The sequence below is a fragment of the Saccopteryx leptura genome, chromosome 1 (assembly GCF_036850995.1).
Source record: "Saccopteryx leptura isolate mSacLep1 chromosome 1, mSacLep1_pri_phased_curated, whole genome shotgun sequence".
NCBI classification, from domain to species: domain Eukaryota; kingdom Metazoa; phylum Chordata; class Mammalia; order Chiroptera; family Emballonuridae; genus Saccopteryx; species Saccopteryx leptura.
The window spans coordinates 291811172-291835064 of record NC_089503.1 but is presented as its reverse complement, the minus strand read 5'-3'; the positions used below and the strand labels follow the sequence as shown (position 1 = coordinate 291835064).

General features: G+C 41.0%; 1 protein-coding gene across 3 annotated transcripts in view; it reads left to right on the top strand.

The window, feature by feature from the left end:
- Positions 1 to 23893, top strand: part of RFX4 (regulatory factor X4) — a 165805-nt gene that overhangs the window by 127695 nt on the left and 14217 nt on the right. For 2 of the 3 annotated variants that reach the window (XM_066356026.1, XM_066356044.1), the window contains 2 exons: positions 12832 to 12951; positions 13852 to 14013. In XM_066356026.1, the coding sequence (XP_066212123.1) occupies positions 12832 to 12951; positions 13852 to 14013 (282 nt within the window). The remainder of the gene's footprint in view (positions 1 to 12831; positions 12952 to 13851; positions 14014 to 23893) is intronic. The other variant, XM_066356036.1, reaches the window with a different exon arrangement.

The following is a 23893-nucleotide window of genomic DNA, read 5'->3' as shown; positions in this document are numbered from 1 at the left end:
AGAGCAGTAGGGGAAAAACAGATAAAAATCCCTGAATCTATGGAGCATAGTGGAGGGAGGCATTGATAATGATAACTATAGTATAACAAATGGTGGTAAGCACTAAGGAGAGAAATGAGGCAGCGGGGTTAGCAGTGATTGCCTTTCTTGTCTGTCTCTGTCTTGGATGCTTTTCTCTCCTCCCACCCCATCCCAGTTTCCTCTCTCCCTCCCTCCCCCACCATCCTTGCCCTCCCTGCTCCCTCCAGTCCTTCTGTATCTCCTTTTTACTTTCCCCTGTTCTGTTTGAACTGCTCCCGTAGTCATGACACCCTGGCACTGAACTGCTTGTTGTCCAATAATCTTAATGATTTATTTCTGCTTACTAAGAACACTGAAGCTTTTTAGAAACTACAGAGCTTTATGTCTCCTTTCTACTCAGAACACTTAGCACAATAGTAGGCAGGTAGCAGGGGCCCTGCAAACTCACTGTTTGAAAGATGGTTGAAAATTATCAAACCCACTGGGAACCGATCAGAGCCATTAAGGAAGAGATTTTGAAGCTCCATGTGCATACTTCCCCCAGCTCTGATTTTTTCTAGTTAGTGTGATTCTAGGCAAATTACTTCTCCTCATCTGATCTTTGTTTTTTTTGCCTTATAAACAGGAGGTTTTTGTGGATGATTTCTAAGGTGCCTGCCTGTGTTAAAACTGCTAACCTAAACTCAGTTTTATCATCTAGAGTTTTCCATCCTAATTCATTGTTTTATACTACGTTTCTTTCTATCCTTGTTGGCTCAGAGCAACATGTCAGCAAATATTTCTTCATTTTGGAGATAGTTCCCTTTTAAGCATTTGATGTTGTCTTTTGACTTCTTAGAACATTAGTAGCAAAAAGAACCTTAGAGATGGTAACAACAGTTACCATTTGTTAAGCACCTAGTGTATACTTTCCTTCATTATGGTACTTCTGTAACAGGTTTTCCTGTCCCCCTTTTAGAGGGCCACATTGCAGAATGATTGAAGAACAATTACAGAATCAGACAGTCATGGGTTCAAGTCCCAGTTCAGCCACTTAATAACTGTGTGACATTGGACAGTTCCTATACCACTCTAACACTCTAAGATTCAGTTTCCTCCTTTGCAACAGGGGAGTACCACTAATCTCCTACTGTTATGATGAGGATTAACTGCAACAATAAATCTACAGTGGTTAAACATAGTGGCTGCCACAGAGCAAGGACTAGATAAATGGCTTAATTTGTTTTTAACATTTACAAAGAGTAAGTCATCTAAGGTCCCAGTGACTAAGTGGCGGAGCTGGTCCTTGACCTGGGCAGTTTGACCCAGCGCCAATGCAGTTACCTGCAATGCTGTACCTCCTCAGTGGTTCATGAGACCCATTTTGGGAAAATGGATGGGAAGTTTAGTTTTGGAGACTACACCTCACAGTGACTCAGGAAAACCTGAACCTTGCTGAATTCCAGTTGAGGTAAAAAAAAAAAAAAACAACAACAAAAACAGACACAGCCCCTTGGGGATAGAGGAAGAATGTGGAGAAAGTGCAGGATGGCGACTTTGGCCTGGAGCCCTGTGGGCACAAGGATGGGAGGCGGTGGCAGAGCCTTGTAGAGAGAAGAGGGTAAAGCAGTAGATGCCCATGACCTGCTGGGCATCCAGTGGTTTCAGAGTTAAGCCAAAGATTTTCCTGCATAGCTTTCCTAACCCAAAATAATGATGTGAAAGGAGTAGGATGGGGGTGTGGGCAGAGGTCAGGCACAATTAAGGAGAAAAATGATAAATTCCACTAAGGAAGAGTCACCCAAAAGCCCCCAGGTGAGCCCTGTCATCTTTTTTCTGAGATTTGAAAGAGCATGCAGCTCACCATTCAAATGGGCCTTCCAGGGACAAAGTCCTTGTGCATCTGGGTCTAGTGCTCTGAGGAGACCAGCCTGATGGTCTGCAGGGGAATGGGAACAGGTTTTAGAGCCAGACCAAACTGAGGCAAAGCCCTCCTCGATTACTCATGGAAAGACTTATTTCCTCTTCCATAAGAGAGGAGAATACCACCTATCTTAGAGTTTGTTGTAAGGACGAGACCTGGATTAAGTACTTAGTAGCGTTCTTGGCACATATAGTCACTCAGTAAATGTTGAGTGTGATAATGATGATGATGTGATGATGACAATGGTAGTAGTGGTGCTGATGACGACAGAATCACAAGAGAAATAAAGCCAGCGGGTCTCGTGAGGCCTCTGTATAAGCACACTAGAGTATATGGGGAAGGGAACATTTCCCCTTTGCTCTTACAGCCTCTTGAGTGGCCACATGATCAAATTGACATGAGACAGGTTAACAGAGAAAATAACAAACTTTAATGACCAGTATGTATGTATATACAGGGCTCCATAAGAATAGGGGCCCAAGAACAAATCAGGCAGTTGATATGCCATTCTGAGCTGAGGAGAGAGGGCATTGTGGTTGGGACTTCAAACCACAGGAAAGAAATTCATATGGAGTTGAAGAAGCAAATGTTTGGTAGATAAGTGCTTGCTGGGCCATCTTTCACATTAGGTGCAGCACTTAGCATGATACCTAGATCCATCCATATTGTTTCAAATTACTTCATTCTTGTTTATGGCTGAGTAATATTCCATTGTGTATAAGTACCACAACATTTTATCCTCTGGTGTATTGATGTAGAACCTAAAGAACAAAATAAATGAACAACAAAATAGAAACAGACTCACAGATTCAGAGAAATGGACTGATGATTGCCAGAGGAAAGAGGGCTTGGGAGGATGGGTGAAAAAGGTGAAGGATTAAGAAGTATCCACATTGGTTGTTACAAAATAGTCACAGGAATGTAAAGTACAGCATAGAGAATATAGCCAATAATATTGTAATAACTATGATGCCAGGTAAGTATACTTGAAATATCAGGGCACCACTTTGGAAATTATCTATAATTGTCTAACTACTATGCTGTACACCTGAAACTAATATAGAATAGTATTGAATGTAAACTATAATTGAAAAATAATATTTTTTAATTGGGGAAAAAAATACACACAATGGGACAGAGAGGACTTTAATCCAATGGGCCTCACTAGGATCCTACCTGTCACACACTAGTTTGTTTGTTTTTTAAATTAAATTAAATTTTATTTTATTTTTAATTTTACTAGGGTGACATCAATAAATCAGGGTACATATGTTCAAAGAAAACATGTCCAGGTTATTTTGTCAATCAATTATGTTGCATACCCATCACCCAAAGTCAGATTGTCCTCCGTCACCTTCTATCTAGTTTTCTTTGTGCCCCTCCCCTTCCCCCTTTTCCTCCCCCCCCCCCCATAACCACCATACTCTTATCAATGTCACTTAGTCTCGTTTTTATGTTCCACCTACGTATGGAATAATGCAGTTCTTGGTTTTTTCTGATTTACTTATTTCACTTCCTATAATGTTATCAAGATCCCACCATTTTGTTGTAAATGATCCAATGTTATCATTTCTTATGGCTGAGTAGTATTCCATAGTGTATATGTGCCACATCTTCTTTATCCAGTCTTCTATTGAAGGGCTTTCTGGTTGTTTCCATGTCCTGGCCACTGTGAACAATGCTGCAATGAACATGGGGCTGCATGTGTCTTTACGTATCAATGTTTCTGAGTTTTTGGGGTATATACCCAGTAGAGGGATTGCTGGGTCATAAGGTAGTTCCATTTTCAGTTTTTTGAGGAACCACCATACTTTCTTCCATAATGGTTGTACTACTTTACCTTCCCATCAACAGTGAATGAGGGTTCCTTTTTCTCCACAGCCTCTCCAATATTTGCTATTACCTGTCTTGTTAATAATACCTAATCTAACAGGTGTGAGGTGGTATCTCATTGCAGTTTTGATTTGCATTTCTCTAATAACTAAAGAAGATGAGCATCTTTTCATATATCTGTTGGCCATTTGTATTTCTTCCTGAGAGAAGTGTCTGTTCATGTCCTCTTCCCATTTTTTTATTGGATTGTTTGTTTGTTTGTTGTTGAGTTTTATGAGTTCTTTGTATATTTTGGATATTAGGCCCTTATCTGAGCTGTTGTTTGAAAATATCATTTCCCATTTAGTTGGCTGTCTGTTTATTTTGTTGTCAGTTTTTCTTGCTGAGCAGAAACTTCTTAGTCTGATGTAGTCCCATTCACTTATTTTTGCCTTCACTTCCCTTGCTTTTGGAGTCAAATTCATAAAATGCTCTTTTAAACCAAGGTCCATGAGTTTAGAACCTATGTCTTCTTCTATGTACTTTATTGTTTCAGGTCTTATAGTTAGGTCTTTGATCCATTTTGAATTCATTTTAGTACAAGGGGACAAACTATAGTCAAGTTTCATTCTTTTGCATGTGGCTTTTCAGTTTTCCCAGCACTATTTGTTGAAGAGGCTTTCTTTTCTCCATTGTGTGTTGTTAGCCCCTTTATCAAAAATTATTTGACCATATATATGTGGTTTTATTTCTGGACTTCTTATTCTGTTCCATTGGTCTGAATGTCTATTTTTCGGCAAATACCATGCTGTTTTGATTGTTGTGGCCCTATAATATAGTTTGAAGTCAGGTATTGTAATGCCCCCAGCTTTGTTCTTTTTCTTTAGGATTGCTTTCGCTATTCGGGGTATTTTTTTGTTTTTGTTTTTTTGTTTTTGTTTTTTGTACTTTTCTGAAGCTGGAAACAGGGAGAGACAGTCAGACAGACTCCCACATGACCCAACCGGGATCCACCCGGCACGCCCACCAGGGGACGATGCTCTGCCCCTCCGGGGCATTGCTCTGTTGCGACCAGAGCCACTATAGCGCCTGGGGCAGAGGCCAAGGAGCCATCCCCAGCGCCCTGGCCATCTTTGCTCTAATGGAGCCTCGCTGCGGGAGAGGAAGAGAGAGACAGAGAGGAAGGAGGGGGGAGGGGTGGAGAAGCAGATGGGCTCTTCTCCTGTGTGCCCTGGCCGGGAATCGAACCCGGGACCCCTGCACACCAGGCCGACGCTCTACCATTGAGCCAACTGGCCTATTCGGGGTTTTTTATAGTTCCATATAAATCTGATGATTTTTTGTTCCATTTCTTTAAAAAATGTCATTGGAATTTTGATGGAAATTGCATTAAATTTGTATATTGCTTTGGGTAATATGGCCATCTTGATTATATTTATTCTTCCTATCCAAGAACAAGGAATATTCTCCCATCTCATTATATCTTTTTCGATTTCCCTTAACAATGGTTTGTAGTTTTCATTATATAAGTCCTTTACATTCTTTGTTATGTTTATTCCTAGGTATTTTTTTGTTGTTGTTGTTGTTGCAATCATGAAGGGGATTATTTTTTTGAGTTCGTTCTCAAATGTTTCATTGTTGGCATATAGAAAGGCTATGGACTTTTGCATGTTAATTTTATATCCTGCGACCTTACTGTATTGGCTTATTGTTTCTAGTAGTCTTTTTGTAGATTCTTTGGGGTTTTCGATGTATAGGATCATATCATCTGCAAAAAGTGATACCTTTACTTCTTCTTTTCCGATATGGATGCCTTTTATTTCTTTGTCTTGTCTGATTGCTCTGGCCAGAACCTCTAGTACCACATTAAATAAGAATGGAGAGAGTGGGCAACCCTGTCTTGTTCCTGATTTAAGGGGGGAAAGCCTTCAGTTTTGTGCCATTTAATATGATGTTAGCTGATGGTTTATCATATATGGCCTTTATCATGTTGAGATATTTTCCTTCTATACCCATTTTGTTGAGAGTCTTAAACATAAAATTGTGTTGTATTTTATCGAATGCCTTTTCTGCATCTATTGATAAGATCATGTGGTTTTTGTTCTTTATTTTGTTGATATGGTGTATTACGTTAACTGTTTTACATATGTTGAACCATCCTTGAGATTCTGGGATGAATCCCACTTGATCATGATGTATTATTTTTTTAATATGTTGTTGTATTCGATTTGCTAGTATTTTGTTTAGTATTTTAGCATCTGTATTCATTAGAGATATTGGTCTGTAGTTTTCTTTTTTTGTGCTGTCCTCGCCCGGTTTCAGTATGAGGGTTATGTTGGCCTCATAAAATGTGTTTGAAAGTATTGCCTCTTCTTCAATTTTTTGGAAGATTTTGAGTAGGCTAGGAACCGAGTCTTCTTTGAATGTTTGATAGAATTCGCTAGTATAACCATCTGGGCCTGGACTTTTATTTTTGGGGAGGTTTTTAATAGTTTTTTTCTATTTCTTCCCTACTAATTGGTCTGTTTAGGCTTTCTGCTTCTTCTTGACTCAGTCTAGAAAGGTTGTATTCTTCTAGGAATTTATCCATTTCTTCGAGATTGTTGAATTTAGTGGCATAAAGTTTTTCATAGTATTCTACAATAATTCTTTATATATCTATGATGTCCGTGGTGATTTCTCCTCTTTCATTTTGGATTTTATTTATATGAGTTCTTTCTCCTTTTTCCTTGGTAAGTCTTGCCAAGGGTTTGTCAATTTTGTTGATCTTTTCAAAGAACCAACTCCTTGTTCTATTAATTTTTTCTATAGTTTTTCTGTTCTCTATTTCATTTATTTCTGCTCTGATTTTTATTATCTCCTTCGGCTGGTTTTGGGTTGTCTTTGTTCTTCTTTTTCTAGTTCCTTAAGGTGTGAAGTTAAGTGGTTCACTTGGGCTCTCTCTTGTTTGTTCATATAGCCCTGAAGTGACATGAACTTCCCTCTTATCACTGCTTTTGCTGCATCCCATAGATTCTGATATGTCATACTGTCATTTTCATTTGTCTGTATATATCTTTTGATCTCTATGCTTATTATTTCTTCTTTGACTCATTCATTTTTTAGAAGTATGTTGTTTAGCTTCCACATTTTTGTGGGGTTTTTTTCCTCTTTTTTGCAGTTGAATTCTAGTTTCAAGGCTTTTTAATCAGAAAATATGCTTGGTACAACTTCGATTTTTCTGAATTTGCTGATGTTGTTTTTGTGGCCCAACATATGGTCAATTCCTAAGAATGATCCATGTACACTAGAGAAAAATGTATATACTTTCACTTTGGGATGAAATGTCCTGTAGATGTCTATCATATTCAGGTGCTCTAGTGTTTTGTTTAAGGCCAATATATCTTTATTGATTCTCTGTTTGAATGACCGATCTAGAACCGTCAGCAGTGTATTGAGGTCTCCAAGTATGATTGTATTTTTGTCAGTTTTTGTTTTAAGGTCAATAAATAGCTGTCTCATATATTTTGGTGCTCCTTGGTTTGGTGCATATATATTAAGAATTGTTATGTCTGGCCCTGGCCGGTTGGCTCAGCGATAGAGCGTCAGCCTGGCTCGCGGGGGACCCAGGTTCGATTCCAGGCCAGGGCACATAGGAGAAGCGCCCATTTGCTTCTCCACCCCCCCCTCCTTCCTCTCTGTCTCTCTCTTCCCCTCCCTCAGCCAAGGCTCCATTGGAGCAAAGATGGCCCGGGCGCTGGGGATGGCTCCTTGGCCTCTGCCCCAGGTGCTAGAGTGGCTCTGGTTGTGGCACAGCGACGCCTTGGAGGGATAGAGCATCGCCCCCTGGTGGGCAGAGCGTCGCCCCTGGTGGGCGTGCCAGTGGATCCCGGTCGGGCGCATGCAGGAGTCTGTCTGACTGTCTCTCCCCGTTTCCAGCTTCAGAAAAATACAAAAAAAAAAAAAAAAAATTTAAAAAAAAGAATTGTTATGTCTTCTTGATTCAGTGTCCCCTTAATCATTATGAAATGACCATTTTTGTCTTTGAGTACTTTTGCTGTCTTGTAGTCAGCAATATCAGATATGAGTATTGCTACACTTGCTTTTTTTTGGATGTTATTTGATTGGAGTATTGTTTTCCAGCCTTTCACTTTGAATTTGTTTTTATCCTTGTTGCTTAGATGAGTTTCTTGTAGGCAGCATACAGTTGGGTTTTCTTTTTTAATCCATTCTGCTACTCTGTGCCTTTTTATTGGTGAGTTTAGTCCATTTACATTTAGTGTAATTATTGATACTTGTGAGTTCCCTATTGGCATTTTATAAATTGCTTTCTGTTAGTTTTGTGTCTTGTTTGATTTTTCTCTTTTGTTTTTCTATCTTTTGTTTTTGTTTGGTTGTATTCCATACATCTTTCCTCTGTTGCTTTCTTTTTTAAATCATGTGCTTCTGTGGAGGTTTTTTCAATGGTGGTTACTGTTAAGTAGTGAAAAGGGTTCCTACCCTGTTCATTGTAGTGCACTATCTTGTGAGTACTTTTGCACTCCACCGTCCTTTGCTACTGTTAATCTCCATCCTCTCCACCCCCCCTTTTTTGTTGTTGTTGTTGTCACAGTTTAAATTTGGTTTTATTGTGTTCTTGGTGGAGCTTTTACTTGTGGTTTTGTTTTGTTTTGTTCTTTTTATCTGGTTGGAAAACCCCCTTTAGTAATTCCTGGAGTGGGGGTTTTCTGATGATAAATTCCCTCATCTTTTCTGTATCTGTGAATGTTTTTATTTCTCCTTCATATTTGAAGGATAGCTTTGATGGGTATAGTATTCGTGGCTGAAAGTTCCTCTCTTTCAGGACTTTAAATATTGGGGTCCACTCTCTTCTAGCTTGTAGAGTTTCTGTTGAGAAATCTGATGATAATCTAATGGGCCTTCCTTTATATGTTGTATTCTTCTTTTCCCTGGCTGCCTTGAGAATTTTTTCTTTGTTGTTGGTTTGTGCCAATTTCATTATGATGTGCCTTGGAGTAGGTTTGTTGGGGTAAAGAAAACTCGGAGTTCTGTTTGCTTCTTGAATTTGAGGCTTTAGTTCTTTCCACAGACTTGGGAAGTTCTCATCTATTATTTGTTTGAATATGTTCTCCATTCCATTTTCTCTCACTTCTCCCTCTGATATACCTATTAATCTTATGTTATTCTTTTTGATGGAGTCAGACAGTTCCTGTAGGACTTTCTCATTTTTTTAAATTTTTGAGTCTCTTTCTTCTTCTCTCTGTTGTGCCTCAAATTCCTTGTCTTCTATGTCACTAATCCTACCTTCTATCTGGCCTGTTCTATTAGCTAAGCTTGTTACCTCATTTTTCAGTTCATGAATTGAGTTTTTCATCTCTGTTTGATTTGTTTTTATAGTTTCAATTTCCTTGGTAATGTATTCTTTGTGTTCATTGAGTTGTTTTCTGAGCTCCCTAAATTGCCTTTCTGTGTTTTCTTGTATATTTTTGAGTATTTTTAGGATTTCTATTTTAAATTCTCTGTCATTTAGCTCCAAGGTTTCCAATATATTAAATTTGTTTTCCATAGATTTTATGTCATCTATCTGTGCTACCTCTCTGTCTTTTGTATCCATGATATTCGATTTCCTTTTCCTTAATGGCATCTGAGGGTGGTTTTTTGATAGTATTAATGAGAATTAATAAAGAATAAATAGTTAAAAAAATAAAAATTAAAAATAAAAAAGAATAAAAAATATTATTTTTCCCCCTTTTTTTTCCTCTCCTCTCCTCTCCCCTCCTTGAGAAAATCTTGTGGTGAACTGTGAATTATATTGTGCTAAATGGAACAAAAACTACTTATAATGGAGGGCCTGAGTTGGGGAGAAGTGATAAAGGGGCAAAAAAGGGGGTATGGACCCACAAAATGCAAAAAAGGAAAAAATTTGGGTCAAGAATAAAATGATTTGCTTTTAGGTGATGATTGAATAAGAGATATGATGAGAGGAATAAGAGGAAAACAGGAAAACGGGGGAAAAATTAAAAATTACTATTGTATTTAGTGGAGCAAGAACTAGATAAAATGGAGAGCCATGGTTGGGAGCACTGCTAGTGAGTTAAAAAAGCGAAGTAAAAAACCTCCAAAGCGCCACAAAGAAAAATTTGAGTCCCAGATAAAATAATTTGTTCATGATTGAGGATTGAATGAGAGGAAAGTGAAGGAGAAAAGAACAAACTAATATAGGGGGAGAGGAAAAAAAAAGAAAGAGGAAAACACAAAAAGTAGAAAAAAGAATAAAAGGAGAGAGAGAGAGAGAGTTAAGGGTTTTGGAGTGCAACCCTCATAGAGAGAAAGGAAGAAGAAAGAAAAGATAATGGGAGATGTAACACTTATGGGTAGTGTAGTTCAAGGAGAAGAGAGAGTAAGACTGGCAGAGAATTAAACAACCAAATTGGAAGAGGAAGAAAATAATCAAGACAAGAATATAAGAGAAACAAACGAACAAATATAATAAAATGGGATAGGTTATAAAGTCTGTGGATTATTCTCAATTTTGAGAAGTTATCTTCTTGCTTTTTCTTTTCTCTCCCTCTTCCTGGTTGGTGACTCTGTACCCCAGGTTCTGCCCCTGTGGCACACTTAGGTAGAGGTTTGCAGTTGATAAGTCTCTATGGTGATGTCATATATTGGGCTTCAGTCTTGTTGACAGTCGAGGCTCATTAGCATTTGCAGGCTCTGCCAATGAGAGAGTCCGTGTTTCCAAAGCCTCTCTCCTAGTCTTTCTTTCCTGAATTAGTAGCCTATGGGGTTGCTGCTGCCTCTGCCTGGAGAGTAAGAGGCTCAAAGAGCTGGCAAATCCCCACTCTATTCCCACTCAGCACAGGGCTCTGGGTAAGGCTAGTATAATCAGGTGGGGCTTCGGCCCACACAAAGACCTCTGACTCTGCCCCTTTGTCCAGGAACACGGGCGCCCACTCCTGGGGGAATCTCTCGCCCACTGTCTGCGCTTGCCGACCAGGGAATCAGGCCGGCAGCCTCTCACTCCCGGTGAGGCGCCCCGCCCACCTGGAAAAGTTTGAGCATAGGGAATTTCGCTCCCACTCACTCCCCGTGCGCTGCTTTTCGGGGCGGAGGGGCGACCCCGAGACTCCGGTTTCAGCCCACAGAAAGACCTCTGACTCTGCCCCTCTGTCCAGTAACATGGGCGCCCACTCCCGGGGCTCTAGGAGGAATCTCTTGCCCACTATCTGCACGCGCTGACCAGGAAATCTGGGCAGATGGCTGTCCCAAGTGCCTTTCTTTGTCTGGGTTTAGCACAAGCGTTAGCTTGTGTTGACTGGGTTGCCACAAGCGCAGTTTTTCCTCGGCTTGGATGCCCGTGCCATAGCCTGGTTCGGACGTTTGTGCTGCAGTCTGGTTCTATTCACACCCTATGCCTGCCTTAGTTCCTATACTCTCAGTTCCCAGTGAAAGCTGCCCTTATTTAAGTTAGTGAGGAAGGCAGAGTGTTTCTCCCTCCTTATTTCCTTCAGGGTTGATTATATATTTAGTCAATTTTTCGTTTGATCATACCTTCACGTTTAGTGTGGAATTTCTGGAGGCTCCTAGGATAGATTTTTCTGTCTCTGGTTGAAGATCTTGTTGAATTTTGGGGGAGATTTATCGGTATCACTCCTTACGGTGCCATTTCTCTGACGTCACTCCCCACACTAGTTTATACTAAACGACAGTTGTCTGTGACACTATTTCCCTTCCTAGAGGTCCTCTATCTAAATTCTCCTGGGCAGTTGGAGGAATGTCAGAGGTTTCTCCTGAGTCTCTTGTCTCTTAAAAATAACGAGCTTACAACAATCCATATTCCCCAAAGAGCATATTTTGGGGTGGCAAACTCTGCTCCCGTCAAGGAAAATAGGATAAGGTGGTCAGCTAATAGGGAGGTGGGGAGTTTTGGACATTCTGTGGGACAGCAGGATACCTATATAGAGATGTCCCCTGGGGATCTGGTGACATGGGGCTGGAGATGAAGGCTGGGCCCCTCTGTGACACTGGCATTTGGGAAGCCTTGATTGCAGCAGGCATGAGTTGAACACCTACCATATGTCAACCATTCCACTGTCCATTGGGGCAGCAGGACATGCAAGTAAAGATAATTTTAAATTAATATATTATCTATTAATTTTATTATCATGCACAAATACTTGACTTGCAAAATAGGAATAAAAATACCTACCTTAAAGGGTGTTTATAGATATTAAATTAGAGAATATATGGCTTTGAGCATAGAAACTGGCATATTGTAGAATCTTTTAAAATTATCATTCACATCCTTTTTTATGAAATGAAATAACTTACTTTAAATTAAAAATGGAATTACTTGAAAATATAAAATTCTTTCAATTTAATAATTTTTCTGAGAACCATGTGCTAAATGGAGGTCTCAGAAACATTTAAGGAAATGATTCACTTGTTGCAAATTTAAACTTTCAATTCTACCCTGGCCAGATGGCTCAGTTGGTTAGAGCATCGTCTCAAAGCACAGAGGTTGCCCATTTGATCCCTGGACAGGGCACATACAGGAACAGATAGATGTTCCTGACTCGCCCTCTTGTCCTTTCTTTCTAAAATCAATAAAATAAACATTTAAAAATATTTTTCAATTCTAGAATTAGGTAATTGGCAGATACCAATGCCCATACCATGGACATCCTTGAAGTCCGATTGGGGAACTAAGGTAGGCTTGTGGGAGAAATAAGACTGGAAGACACGACTTCAGTAAATGCTGAGAAGGTGAAGGTACTGACATGGATGAGACCAGTGCCCATGTGAGAACTCAGAAGCATTTGGACAGATGGCTCAAATGGTGCCATTTTTGACAGTGTCATATTAGTAGATTAAGCAAGGAAAAGATTCCATTGCCACAAAGTGTAAATGACACTCAGCTATGCTAAGCACTAGATTAGGTTGAGGATACAGCAAAGAAGAGCAACCCCTGGCCATGAGATCATCTCTCGGTGGGGAACAAGAGTCTTGAACAGATGGTTAGAGTGCAGTGTAACTTGTGCTGCTGACCAGGCAGAGGGGGCTTACAAGAGCTGACATGACTTACTTACCCTTCTGTTCGGATCTTTTCTCACCAGGGTCTTTCCACCTAATTCACTTGATGTTTGATGACTACGTGCTCTACCTGTTAGAGTCCCTGCACTGCCAGGAGCGGGCCAACGAGCTCATGCGAGCCATGAAGGGAGAAGGCAGCACTGGTAAGGCAGCACTGCACTGGGCACTGCTCCCCCCGACTGGTAGCCTCACATCCATGCCCTCCACTTCTAGCTCTGCACCCTAAAGAATGTAGTGATGGGGAGCAGGTCAAGTGGTGGGAAATCAATGTCTCTTTCTTCTTTAGAGTGGCATTGCTTTGCATGCCATGAGGGTGAAGGGAAACCAATGAAGGGTTTTAAGCAGAGGAGTGTCATGACACAGATTAGAAAGAATATATTTTTTATTATTTTTTTTCTGACAGGTAATTTTATTTTTTAAAGACTTTAAATTATTACATTGGACTAAGCTTTTCTTGTATTAATTTCTTATATAATTATCTTTATATATTGTTTGATATTTGCTTATTTTACCTGAAAAAGAGAGTTAGGTTGTATTAGTTGTTTATCCCAAAACACAGAGAGTTGCAATTATATATCTCACATCTTCTTTATCTGTTCATCTATTAGTGGTTGCTCAGGTTGTTTCCATTTCTTGGCTATTTAGAAATAATGCTGCAATGAGCAGAGGGGTACAAATATCTTTTCAAATTAGTATTTCCATTGTTTTTCTTGGACAAATACCCAGAAGTGGAATAGCTGGATCATATTATTTTGTTTTTTAAAAGCTTTTTAAAATTTATTTTAGAGAGAGGAGTGGAGGGAGGGAGAGTGCAAGAGAGAGAGAGAGAGAGAGAGAGAGAGATTGATTAGTTCCACTTACCTAAGCATCCATTGGTTGACTTTTGCATGTGCCCTGAGTGGGGATCAAACCCATAACCTTGGTGTATCCTGATGATGACTAACCTAACTGGCCAGAGCAGAATATTTTATTTTTTAAAGCCCCTTAAAGATAACTTGCCTTGACTTTTGGCTCTAAAAACCCACCCTTTTCTGTATCGACAGCAGAAGCCCAAGAAGAGATTGTCTTGACGGATGCTGCCCCCCCAACCCCTTCCCCAGTGCCTTCGTTTTCTCCAGCAAAGTCTGCCACATCCGTGGACGTGCCGCCTCCATCCTCCCCTGTCAGCAACCCGTCCCCTGAGTACACTGGCCTCAGCACCACAGGTAACGGGAGGTCTCTCGAGGCTTTGAGTGGGATGTTGACATTGAAAGCAAAAGCTCTCTGGATAAACACTCTTCTCTCCAGTCCCTGTCCCCCACCCCACCAACAAGGTCAAAACCTGAGTATTTTCCTAGATTTATAGATTATTTGCGGTTATCCCTTTATTCGTCTGTACATATTCTTTATGCTTCTGTTTTCAAGTTGGCAGATTAAGTGCATGATAAAATTTTCACCCCCTCCAAAACCTAGCCATACTAAAACGATTAAAATGCTATCAAACATAGATTAATACACAGCCATTCTTGAAAACAAGAAAGGGGACTATCTATGAACCACAAACTGAGAGACATCTCTGGAAAGTGGGGCAGACAAAAGCCACATCCCAAAGCTATGGCAGCCATAATTAAGATGGCGAATACCGAGGTGCAAACTCATGCTGGGGGCCCAGGAAAGGAGAGAGTCTGGGCAGGTGTCAAAGAAGAGCTCAAAGGGGGTGGATTTGAGCTGGAACTTGACTTGGATGAAAGTATAGCAGAAGGGCCTTCCAGGCAGAGGACAGTGTGAGCACACGCACAAGGGTGGGGAAGCGTGGGGCCTTTCCAGGGAGCGGCAGAGTTTGGTGAAAATGTCACAGGTCAGTGGAGGAGTCGTGGAAGACTGCAAAGGGGAGTTGGAGCACATCCTAAAGGATCCTGAATGCTAGGACAAGGTTTGAAAATGGAAAAGTGATGTTACAGGATAGTAGGAGCTAGTTGCTAATGTGCAAATGTTACCTTACGATATACAAAGGACCTTTGCATACTGGTCTCACTTGATATTCTCAATAACACTGCAAAGTAGATATTGTTTCATTTTATAGAAGAAAACTGAAGGGCGAGCAAGGTCAAATTCCTTGTCCTGGGTACCATAGTCCATAGTAGACAGTAATGAATCCAGGTACTTAATTCAACAAATGTCCTTGCTCACAAGACTTGTGGAAGTGATATATTATATGTGGAATATTCAGTAAGTGTGAGCTAATGAGATATAATAATAATGAGAGAGAGAGAGAGAGAGAGAGAGAGAGAGAGTGTATGTGTGTGTGTACACCTCCAGACATGATTACAATCCGATGAGGTAAGAAAGGCCAAGTGCTTTGTTAACAGGAGTGCTGTCCAGTTAAGAGGGTATTGCTATTAAGGCCTGTAATATGACTACTTCTCTAAGAATGCTGACAGAATTTACAGGGAGAAGCAGTTTCCTTCCCATCTGAACTCCAGCAGGTGGAAGAAAGGTAAGACTCAAGGGCAGCAAAAGACACGAAGGCCTCAGCTAACAGGAGAGGAGTGGGTACACAGGAGCAAAGGCAGAGACAGCCTTCTACTATATGGGCCCTGGGTGTGGCTGGGGCAGGTGAACAGACCAGTCTTTGTGGAGTGGAGGGCTTGGTATGACTGTGATAAGGAACTCATTATCTTTCTATCCAAATCTGCTCTATTTCCCCCAGTTACCGAAGCTCCAAATCTGGGCGTCAGCTTCAAATCTTTCTTCTCCCCCAACTCCTATATCAGGATCGCCTAAGCTACTATAACAGATCCAAATGTGGATGGAGTCAGCACAATGAAAATCTGTTTCATGCTTGAAGACAGTGCCGGCAGGGTGCTTAGGTCGGAGAGGAGGCTCTCTGTAACAACACAACCACTTGGAGTCATGTGCTCCTCCAGTATGAAGCTCCAGCACACCTCAGGGCAGTGGTTCCAAAAGTGTGGTCCATGAACCAGCAATATCAGCCTCTCCTGGGAACTTGTTGGAAATGCTCATTAATAGGTCCCCTCGCAGACCTACTATATCAGAAGCCCCAGAAGCAGGGCCCAATAGTTTGCACAGCAAGCCTCCAGGTGATCTGAGGCCCACAATTTTGAGGACCTCTGCCTTAGGGCTTTGTCAGATCCTGGCCTGACGGTGGTACCTGTCAATTCAACTTACATTCCATTACCCAGGACTTGGTCACATGGCCTCATGTAATTGCAGAGAGAGGCTTAGAACTGTGGGATAGAATGTCCCCATGTAGGGAAGGGGGGATGGGTCGGGGGGTGACACTGGCATTTTCTATCACACCTCCCAAGCCCAGTTGTTCTAATACCGATCAGGACCAACCTATTCCTTCCCATCCCACTGCTGCCATCTGGTTCAGGCCACCCCCACCTCTCATGGACATCTACAGTGACTCTCAGGCTGGTCATCTGCCTCCAGAATATAGCCTGTCCACTTCTACGCACCCACTGGGCTTATTTTCCTGAAGCTTACACCTCCTCAAAGTGCTGGGAACTGAGTCCACTGCCTCACACTAAAGCCTAAAGCACTCATTTTCCACATCACTTCTCACGGCTCCACCTCCAGGGCTTCCTCTTGTCCTGAGAGTCCTTCCTACCCATCTTCTTTGATGTTTCTCTCACCCTCTGGGTAAGAATCTTCCTCCAGACCCTTATAGCACAGCCTTAATTATATCCTAGTTCTGCTAAGAATAGAACTGTTTTGAGAACAGAATAGGAACCCAGTTATATTTTTCGAAGACCAGATAAATAGGGTGAGACTGCCGTGTTTCAGATGTTATCTTTTATCCGTTCACTCACTCACACATCTATCCATTTATCCAACACACATTTCTCTGTTGGCTTCTATGTTGCTAAACAGCTCAGAAAGCTGGTGATGTGAACAAGGTCATAGTGGTCTGCCCCCTGGGAGCTGACTGCTTAGAGTTTAGGGCTCTGATGAGTTACAATATAATGTGAGGAGCGCTAAGTTGGGAGAAGGGTCAGGGTGTTAGGGGAGCACAGAGAGGGGCCTCCAACCTGTATCCAGGGGTCTGGGAAGGCTGAGTAATGAGAGAGAAGGCATTCCAGGCAGAGAAAGTAAGGAGTACAGAGGCCTGGAGGCAAGAGCGATCCTGCCATTCTTAGAGAATATGAAGTGTATGTATCCCAGCAGTATTTTGATTAATTTCTTCCCTAAAGCTTCTTCTTTCTCCAGAACTGGAACCATTTAGAGAGGAAAAGAGCAGATGCTGAGAAGCCTGTGAGGTGCCTGCCTCCTCTGTCTTTGGCCAGAGGCCGACACTTGCCAATACGCTCAGTGGCCCTTTGTCAGTAACTTCTAAAGAGCCTGGATTCTTCCTGAGTTTTGAAAAGGGGGGTTGTCAGGACCTGGCATTAGCTCGAGCTTTGATTTCACTTTGGGTACTCAGCTAAAGAGAGTTCTCCTCTTCTGTAGAAATTTTTATTAGAACACTATCAATTTTTTTTCTACACAGAGGCACCTCAAATCATGTTTTGCTTTCTCCTTTGAAGAGAAAGAACATGAGTGCCCCCCCCCCACTTCCCTCCCAGTTTTTCTCCATAGTGGGTTGTTGCAGTTCCTGCTTGGAGGGCTCAGGACAAGGAATTAATTAGAAAGAATAACGTTGTTCACTGAAAATAAAAATAGGAAGGGAACTGAAGCACTGGGCAGGGGCTCTTCCAGGACCAGGACACAGGGCAGCCACCCCGAGTCTCCAGCCTCACTCAGCAAGGCGCCCTACCCTGCCACCACTCTGGGAGACACACATGTAAGCCAGTCAGTGATAACACCCTTACTAATAAAATAAACAAAAATTATGCAAAAAAACCAGTTCTGCATAATGAAGCAGAAACAATTTGAGTGGAACCTTTCTTGCTGTGTAGCAACATAAACAGAGACTCGAAGGAGCAGGAGGATAAGAGGAAAGGCTTCTAGGATCTCTTCAAAATCTCTCCCAGCCAGTGAGTCGGCCTGGCTTGCCTCGTTGCAATTTGGAGGCCTCAAGGTATAGCAGGTGTGGTGGTCAGAGTTGCAGGAATACCATAAATGTATTCAGAGGTTTCTGTACAATGTGTTCCTGAGTCATAAAAGTAGCTTCTTAGAAATATAAATGTGAACCAGGTTCTTTTCAGATGACTATAACCTTTGAAGATTTTGGCACATTCCAGCTTTGTTCTCAGATATCTCCAGGGGGTATTAAAAATGTCATCCTGTATAAAACTATGTATAATATTTTTGTCAAGTACCACTTTTGAAATACTCCATTGCTAAATTAGACTGGATCTTGGCATGTATAGTGGGCCACGTTCTTGGAGGAAACATAACTTAACAACATGTATGGTTTTATAGACATTACATTATAAGGCACAAATTATTTGTTTATGATATACACCTAAATAGTAGGAAATCTATTCTAGTAGGCTTCTTAAATTGGGGGATTTTTGTAATTTTTCATTAGACAATATTATAAATTGGAAAGCAATTATAAATCTTATAAAATGCATTTTCCATGTTTCCTGTTTAAAAAGGTTAACTCAGCATATGGTTTTCATGCCCAGTTAGTTTTTATTTCCACCTTTAAATTATTGCTTGTTTATATACCATTACTTTCCAAAAAGATCTGAAGTGGTTAACAAAAAAGAAAGAAGCAAAACCAATTTTTTTAAAAGGACCCAAATTAGGAAGCAAGAAATAAAGAAGTGGGTAAAATAAAATAAAATAGAACTCTTGGCTCAAACAGTTTAACAATGCCTTATGTAAAATTTTATGTGATGTAGTTATTTTGTTGGGTTTCTAGCATCCTCTGGATGACACTGCTCAGCTGATATGCATATTAAATATTATCAAATTTGACTTACTGAGCGTCAAGGCCAATCAGGTATCTGTGACTCTTCCACAAGTGTCTCACTTTTGATGGTCACTCCCATTTTTCAGCCATGAGAAAGAGAACTATATTGTGTTTGCTTGGTTTAGCACGGAGTCAAAATTAACTTATTGCACAAAACCCTCGGCATCCTTTTGTAACAGGACTAATGAATACAAAGTAGTGTAGATAATGAGTTATGACTCTCTGGACATATAGCCGCTCTGCTTATCTCTCTCTGTATCTAGGTCTGTGTCCGCAGCTATGTACATGTATTTCTAAATGTGTTTTCTTATGACTGTATTTAGTAATTGTTTCCAAAAAGGGGAAAAAATGAAAGTGAAAGGAAAGGAATATCAGGCACCAAAAATTGAACATGATCCATGGTCAGTTTTGATGGGCACGTTTGAGTCTATGGCAGCACCATGGTAAGAGAATGCTTCAAGAGTCCTATTTCAACAGCTTTCCACAAACAGGTATCTGTGATATTTCCATCTATCCTTTTTTTCCCCCCTACTAACTTTGTGGGCTTGCCACCTCCCTCATGGCCCAGCAAAGTTCAGAAACCTTAACTTTCTTTAAGGAAAGCTGTCTCTTTCCTCCTCAGGAGCATGGTGGGTGGTACCAAGCCGGCCTGCCCACTTAACGTGACTTTGGGCTGCAACTCTTTAATGTCATTTAAGCAAAATGTTGAACTCCCACTCTGTCCGGGTCAGGCAACCAAAAGGGTTCTAAGACCTTGTTTATGATGTCATTTTAAGTAGTCCCTCCTTCAATAATGACAGTAAAAGTTAACTATTAAACTCATGTTTTCACCTTCCCACCATGGGTCCCCCACAACACAAAACCAGTAAATTAAATCATTGAGCTGCTGGACGCCTAAGAAAATAAAGGCAAATTCCTCATAAATGGCCCTAACCGTAGAACATCTGGCCTGCCCAGCTGCGTCTTCTCTGCCATCAGCAGAGGATGTAATAAGGATAACAGCCTCTAGTCTTTCCAAATAACAAAAGCTCAGTTATTCTCAGAGCAGCTAAACTGACTGGGCTATGGTGGACACTGTGGCCCTGCCCCTGAGCCTGCAATGACTCATCATAGAACTTCTGAGTCCTCACTGCCAGTGAACTCCTCCCCCTCTATCCCTGCTGCTTCCTTTTCTTCAAGGGAATGAAATCAGGAACTATAAGCTGGGACTGAAAAGAGATGGTTAATCTGCTCTTAACTTCATACCATCAAGGCTTTGGCTTGATGTTGGGACCTTTGGATTTGCTCATTCATTCATTCATTCATTCTTTCATTCCATGTATTCTGTGTCGAATGTATGTTGTGTCCTAGGGGTACAGAAGTGAGAAAAACAGGAAGTTGCTGTTCTCATGATACTTATATCCTAGTGGGTAAGAGAATTGATACAGAAGTAAACCACCAGGTAAATATATAATTTAGAATGGTCACATGAAAATAATAGTGTGCTATGAAATGGTATAAAATGAGGATCCACCTTAAATGGTGGTCAGAGAAAGCCCCTCTGAAGAGGTAACATTTATCTGAGACCTGCAGTATGACCAGGAGGCAGGCATATGAAAGTCGGGGAGAGGAAAAGCATGCTTTGAGTAGTGGGGAACAGCACGTACACAGCCTGAGGCAGAGGGGGCCAGCATAGTGAGGACCAATGACTGTGTGCAGATAAGGCAATGAATGGCAGGTGAGGACACTGCAGGGGCCGGCAGGGGCCAGCCACGAATCAGCATTTCTCTCTGAGAACGGATAGTTTGCTGTCCTCAGTCAGTTTTGTCGACTAGATTTTGGCCATGGAACTATTGATAAAATTGAGCTCAACAGATGAGTTTTTCAACTTCAGCAAGCATTTTCCTTAAGCACTACTATCTTGAGGATAGATGACAGCCAATGTGATATATATATGGTGAGATATATATAATATATATATATTATAATATATATATATACACATACATACATACATACATACATACACATACACACATAAAATATCTTTTCCCTGTCTCGGGCTTGAAGGTTACATGAAATGTTTGTTTAGAATCAAATATTGTCAAGCAACACGGTTCAAATAGAACTTCCAGTGATAGTAGAAACCTTATTTTATCCAAGCTGTCTCAAACTGTAGACACTAACCACATGTGTCTACGGAGCACTTGAAATGTGGCTAGTGCAACCTAAAAAACCCTGAATTTTTAATTGCATTTCATTTAAATACCCACCTATAGCTAGTGGCTACTGTTTTAGGGCAAAGCAGCTCTAGAATCTGGACATATTTAAAGGAGCTTATTTCTCAGGAAGGTACTAACAAATAACTTAGGTTAGCTCAAAACCTGAGCAACATCGGGGATGGTTCATAGAATCCTAGTGGGGAAAAGTTCAAACAGTTTAGTCCAAGATCTGAAGGAAGGCCATGGCCAGGGAGCCTGGGAAGTAGTCTACCTTTAACATGTATGTATCAATTGCACAACTTCTGATTTTTAATGGCCCTCAACAAGCAGGATGCATGACCGGAGGCAGTGTGTTATGGAGCCTTGCTACTCAAAGTGTGGTCCATGGACCAACAGTACCATCATCATTTAGAAGCTTGTTATAAATGCAGACTCACTAGCTGGACTCCCAACCTGCTGAATCAAATGCACGTTCAACTGTGAGGAGCAATTGTGGCAAAATTTTGGAGCTGGGTGGATCCAGGGCCATTTAAATCCCAACTGTGCCACTTACCTGAGCAAATCTTGGGCCTCAGTTTCTTACCTGAAAAAGAAGGTAATACTATTTACTGCAAAATATTATTGTGAAGATTCAGTGAGTCAATGTATAAAAAGAAACTAGCATGAAGTCTGGTTTATTTTGGATGATCAATCAACCAATCATTTATTCAATAAATCATTACTGACTGCCTGTTATATCCCAGGCACTCTTCCTGTCCTGTGTTTAAAACCCCTTTTAGAAAAAAAAATTCTCAGGAAAAAGAATGTTTTGTTGGGGATGAAAAGGAAAAGAAATGTTCCTCTCTAGCGGTTTCAGCACTATCACATGGACGACGTTTCCTATAGGGTTCTCAAAGACCAGGAACTCCCAGCACTGGCCTCAGACTTTCCAATAGGGGTAGAGAAGCAGGGAGGGGGCAAGAAGAGAAAGTTAGAGAATTAGACCAATGAGCAAGGTTTGCTGTTTTACCAAGAAATAAAAAGCATTTAGAGCTATCTTTAAAATTAAACACAAATTGTTAATTTTGCACAGATTTTCTTAGTTTCCTTAGAAAAGCAGCAGCAGCAGCCATTCTCACTGGAGGTCCCACTGGTAGGAAAGGGAATGCAAGGGGTGCTCCTGTCTGCTGTCCCGGCAGAAAGGGCTGCTCACCCAAGCCAGTAGGTGTTAATCTGCTTAAGCCTGCCTGAGTGGGTCTGTAAGATTGCTGGCACATGGCCATTTAGGGGTTTTGTTTCCCAGACCACAGGAGCCCATTTTTCCAAGAGTTCCACTAGCTTTTTGTTTGATAACGTCTGCTTCTAGCAGCATTTACTCCTTCAATAACAAATTCAATGGAACAAAAATTTACTGAACACCTACTATTTGGCAGACACATCTGTTGGGGACACAGAGATGAATAAGGAACAGTTGCTGTGCTCAAGGAACTCTCACAAAAGTAACTTCTGCATTCTCTTGGTGATGCTGTTATCACTGTGTCTTCCTACTGCTGGGGGTGGGGAGAGAAAATCCTTTGACTTTCTTAGCGGCCCCCTTTCTATCCTACTGACCTCACAGTGCTCTCCTGAGGTCCTAGGGCCTTCAAGGGTTAATTACTTGCTGGCTGCGGCTGGTTCATTGTTCTCTCAAACTTCCCACCCCTCCGATTCCATTTCCAACTCTAAAATGTTCTTAATTTGGTTTAATAATATTTTTTATTTCACAGAAGCAATACATATTCATTATAGAAAAATACAGATAAGCAAAATGAAGAAAAAAATTTAAAACCATTTTCAATCCACCATCTAGAGATAACCTGTTTTAGTAAAAAGGCTACTTTAAAAATTATCACAGTGATTTCATAGGCAGTTCAAAATATAGAGGAGGGCCACCACGCAAAATCCAGTCACCTGGGACATGATCATTTTGTGGGTTTTTCCTTCTAGTCTTATTGCAGCTACTGTAAATGATGCCTAATACACAGTCTGCTAAAGTTGTCATCTTGAGGGGTGGGGAGTGAGGATACGGTATAGATGTACAAACTAGGAAGGGGTACTTTTAGCTGTACTGGTGGATAAGGACTCTAGGCATTTTACAGAAAAACCTGTTTAGAAGTTTGCTGTCATTAGTTAAATTGCTGTTGCTATTCAAATATTTCACTCCTGGCAACAGAATCTGACACAAGAACTTGTCTTTCTTCTTTGGAATCTGCAATGAGAAATATACACATTTCTACTTTAAGCAAGTCTAATATAAGAATACCTGAATTTAAAAAAAAATTAATTAATTAAAAAAAAGAATACCTGAATTCATATGGAGAATGCTTGAGTATCACTAAAAGCCTACCCTGTGCCAGGCTCTTTGATAGATTTTATCTCAGTTAATGCTCACAATAGTCCTTCAAGGTAGATATTATCCCTATTTTACAGATGATGAAAGAAAGGCTCATCTAGTTTAAGAGCTTGCCCGGGGTCTTACAGACAATGTATGGCAGAACTAGGACCCAGAGTCAAGAGACATTATGCTAGAGTAAGTGGAAAGGGCATGGCAGACCAGGGTTCAGAGCCCCAGTAGGCCACTCACTCACTGCGGGACCTTGGGCAAGTTGTTGAATATGCTGTGTTTCCCTGAACTGGACTTTTGTTTAATGCCAGTAGCCTTCAATTAGTGCTGACCTAAGGAACAGTCTTGAGAACCAAGACATGGAGTCCACCGTAAGGGTATTGTTGAGGACACAGCTGCCCCTTTTCGAGGGCATCTGAAAGAAATTTGTTTGTTCTGAATTCAAAGGACAGTGTACTCCTGAGCGATTTGTTTACTATCCTATGGCTCCTAACTTGTCAGATTTCCCTTTTAGCATTGGCTCCTGGAAACCTCATAGCCAAGTTTAAGGCCCACCCAGAAAGAATTTGGGCCTTTTAGGTATGCATGTTAGATCTCATTCTTTTTTTTTTTTTTTTTTTTTTCATTTTTCTGAAGCTGGAAACGAGGAGAGACAG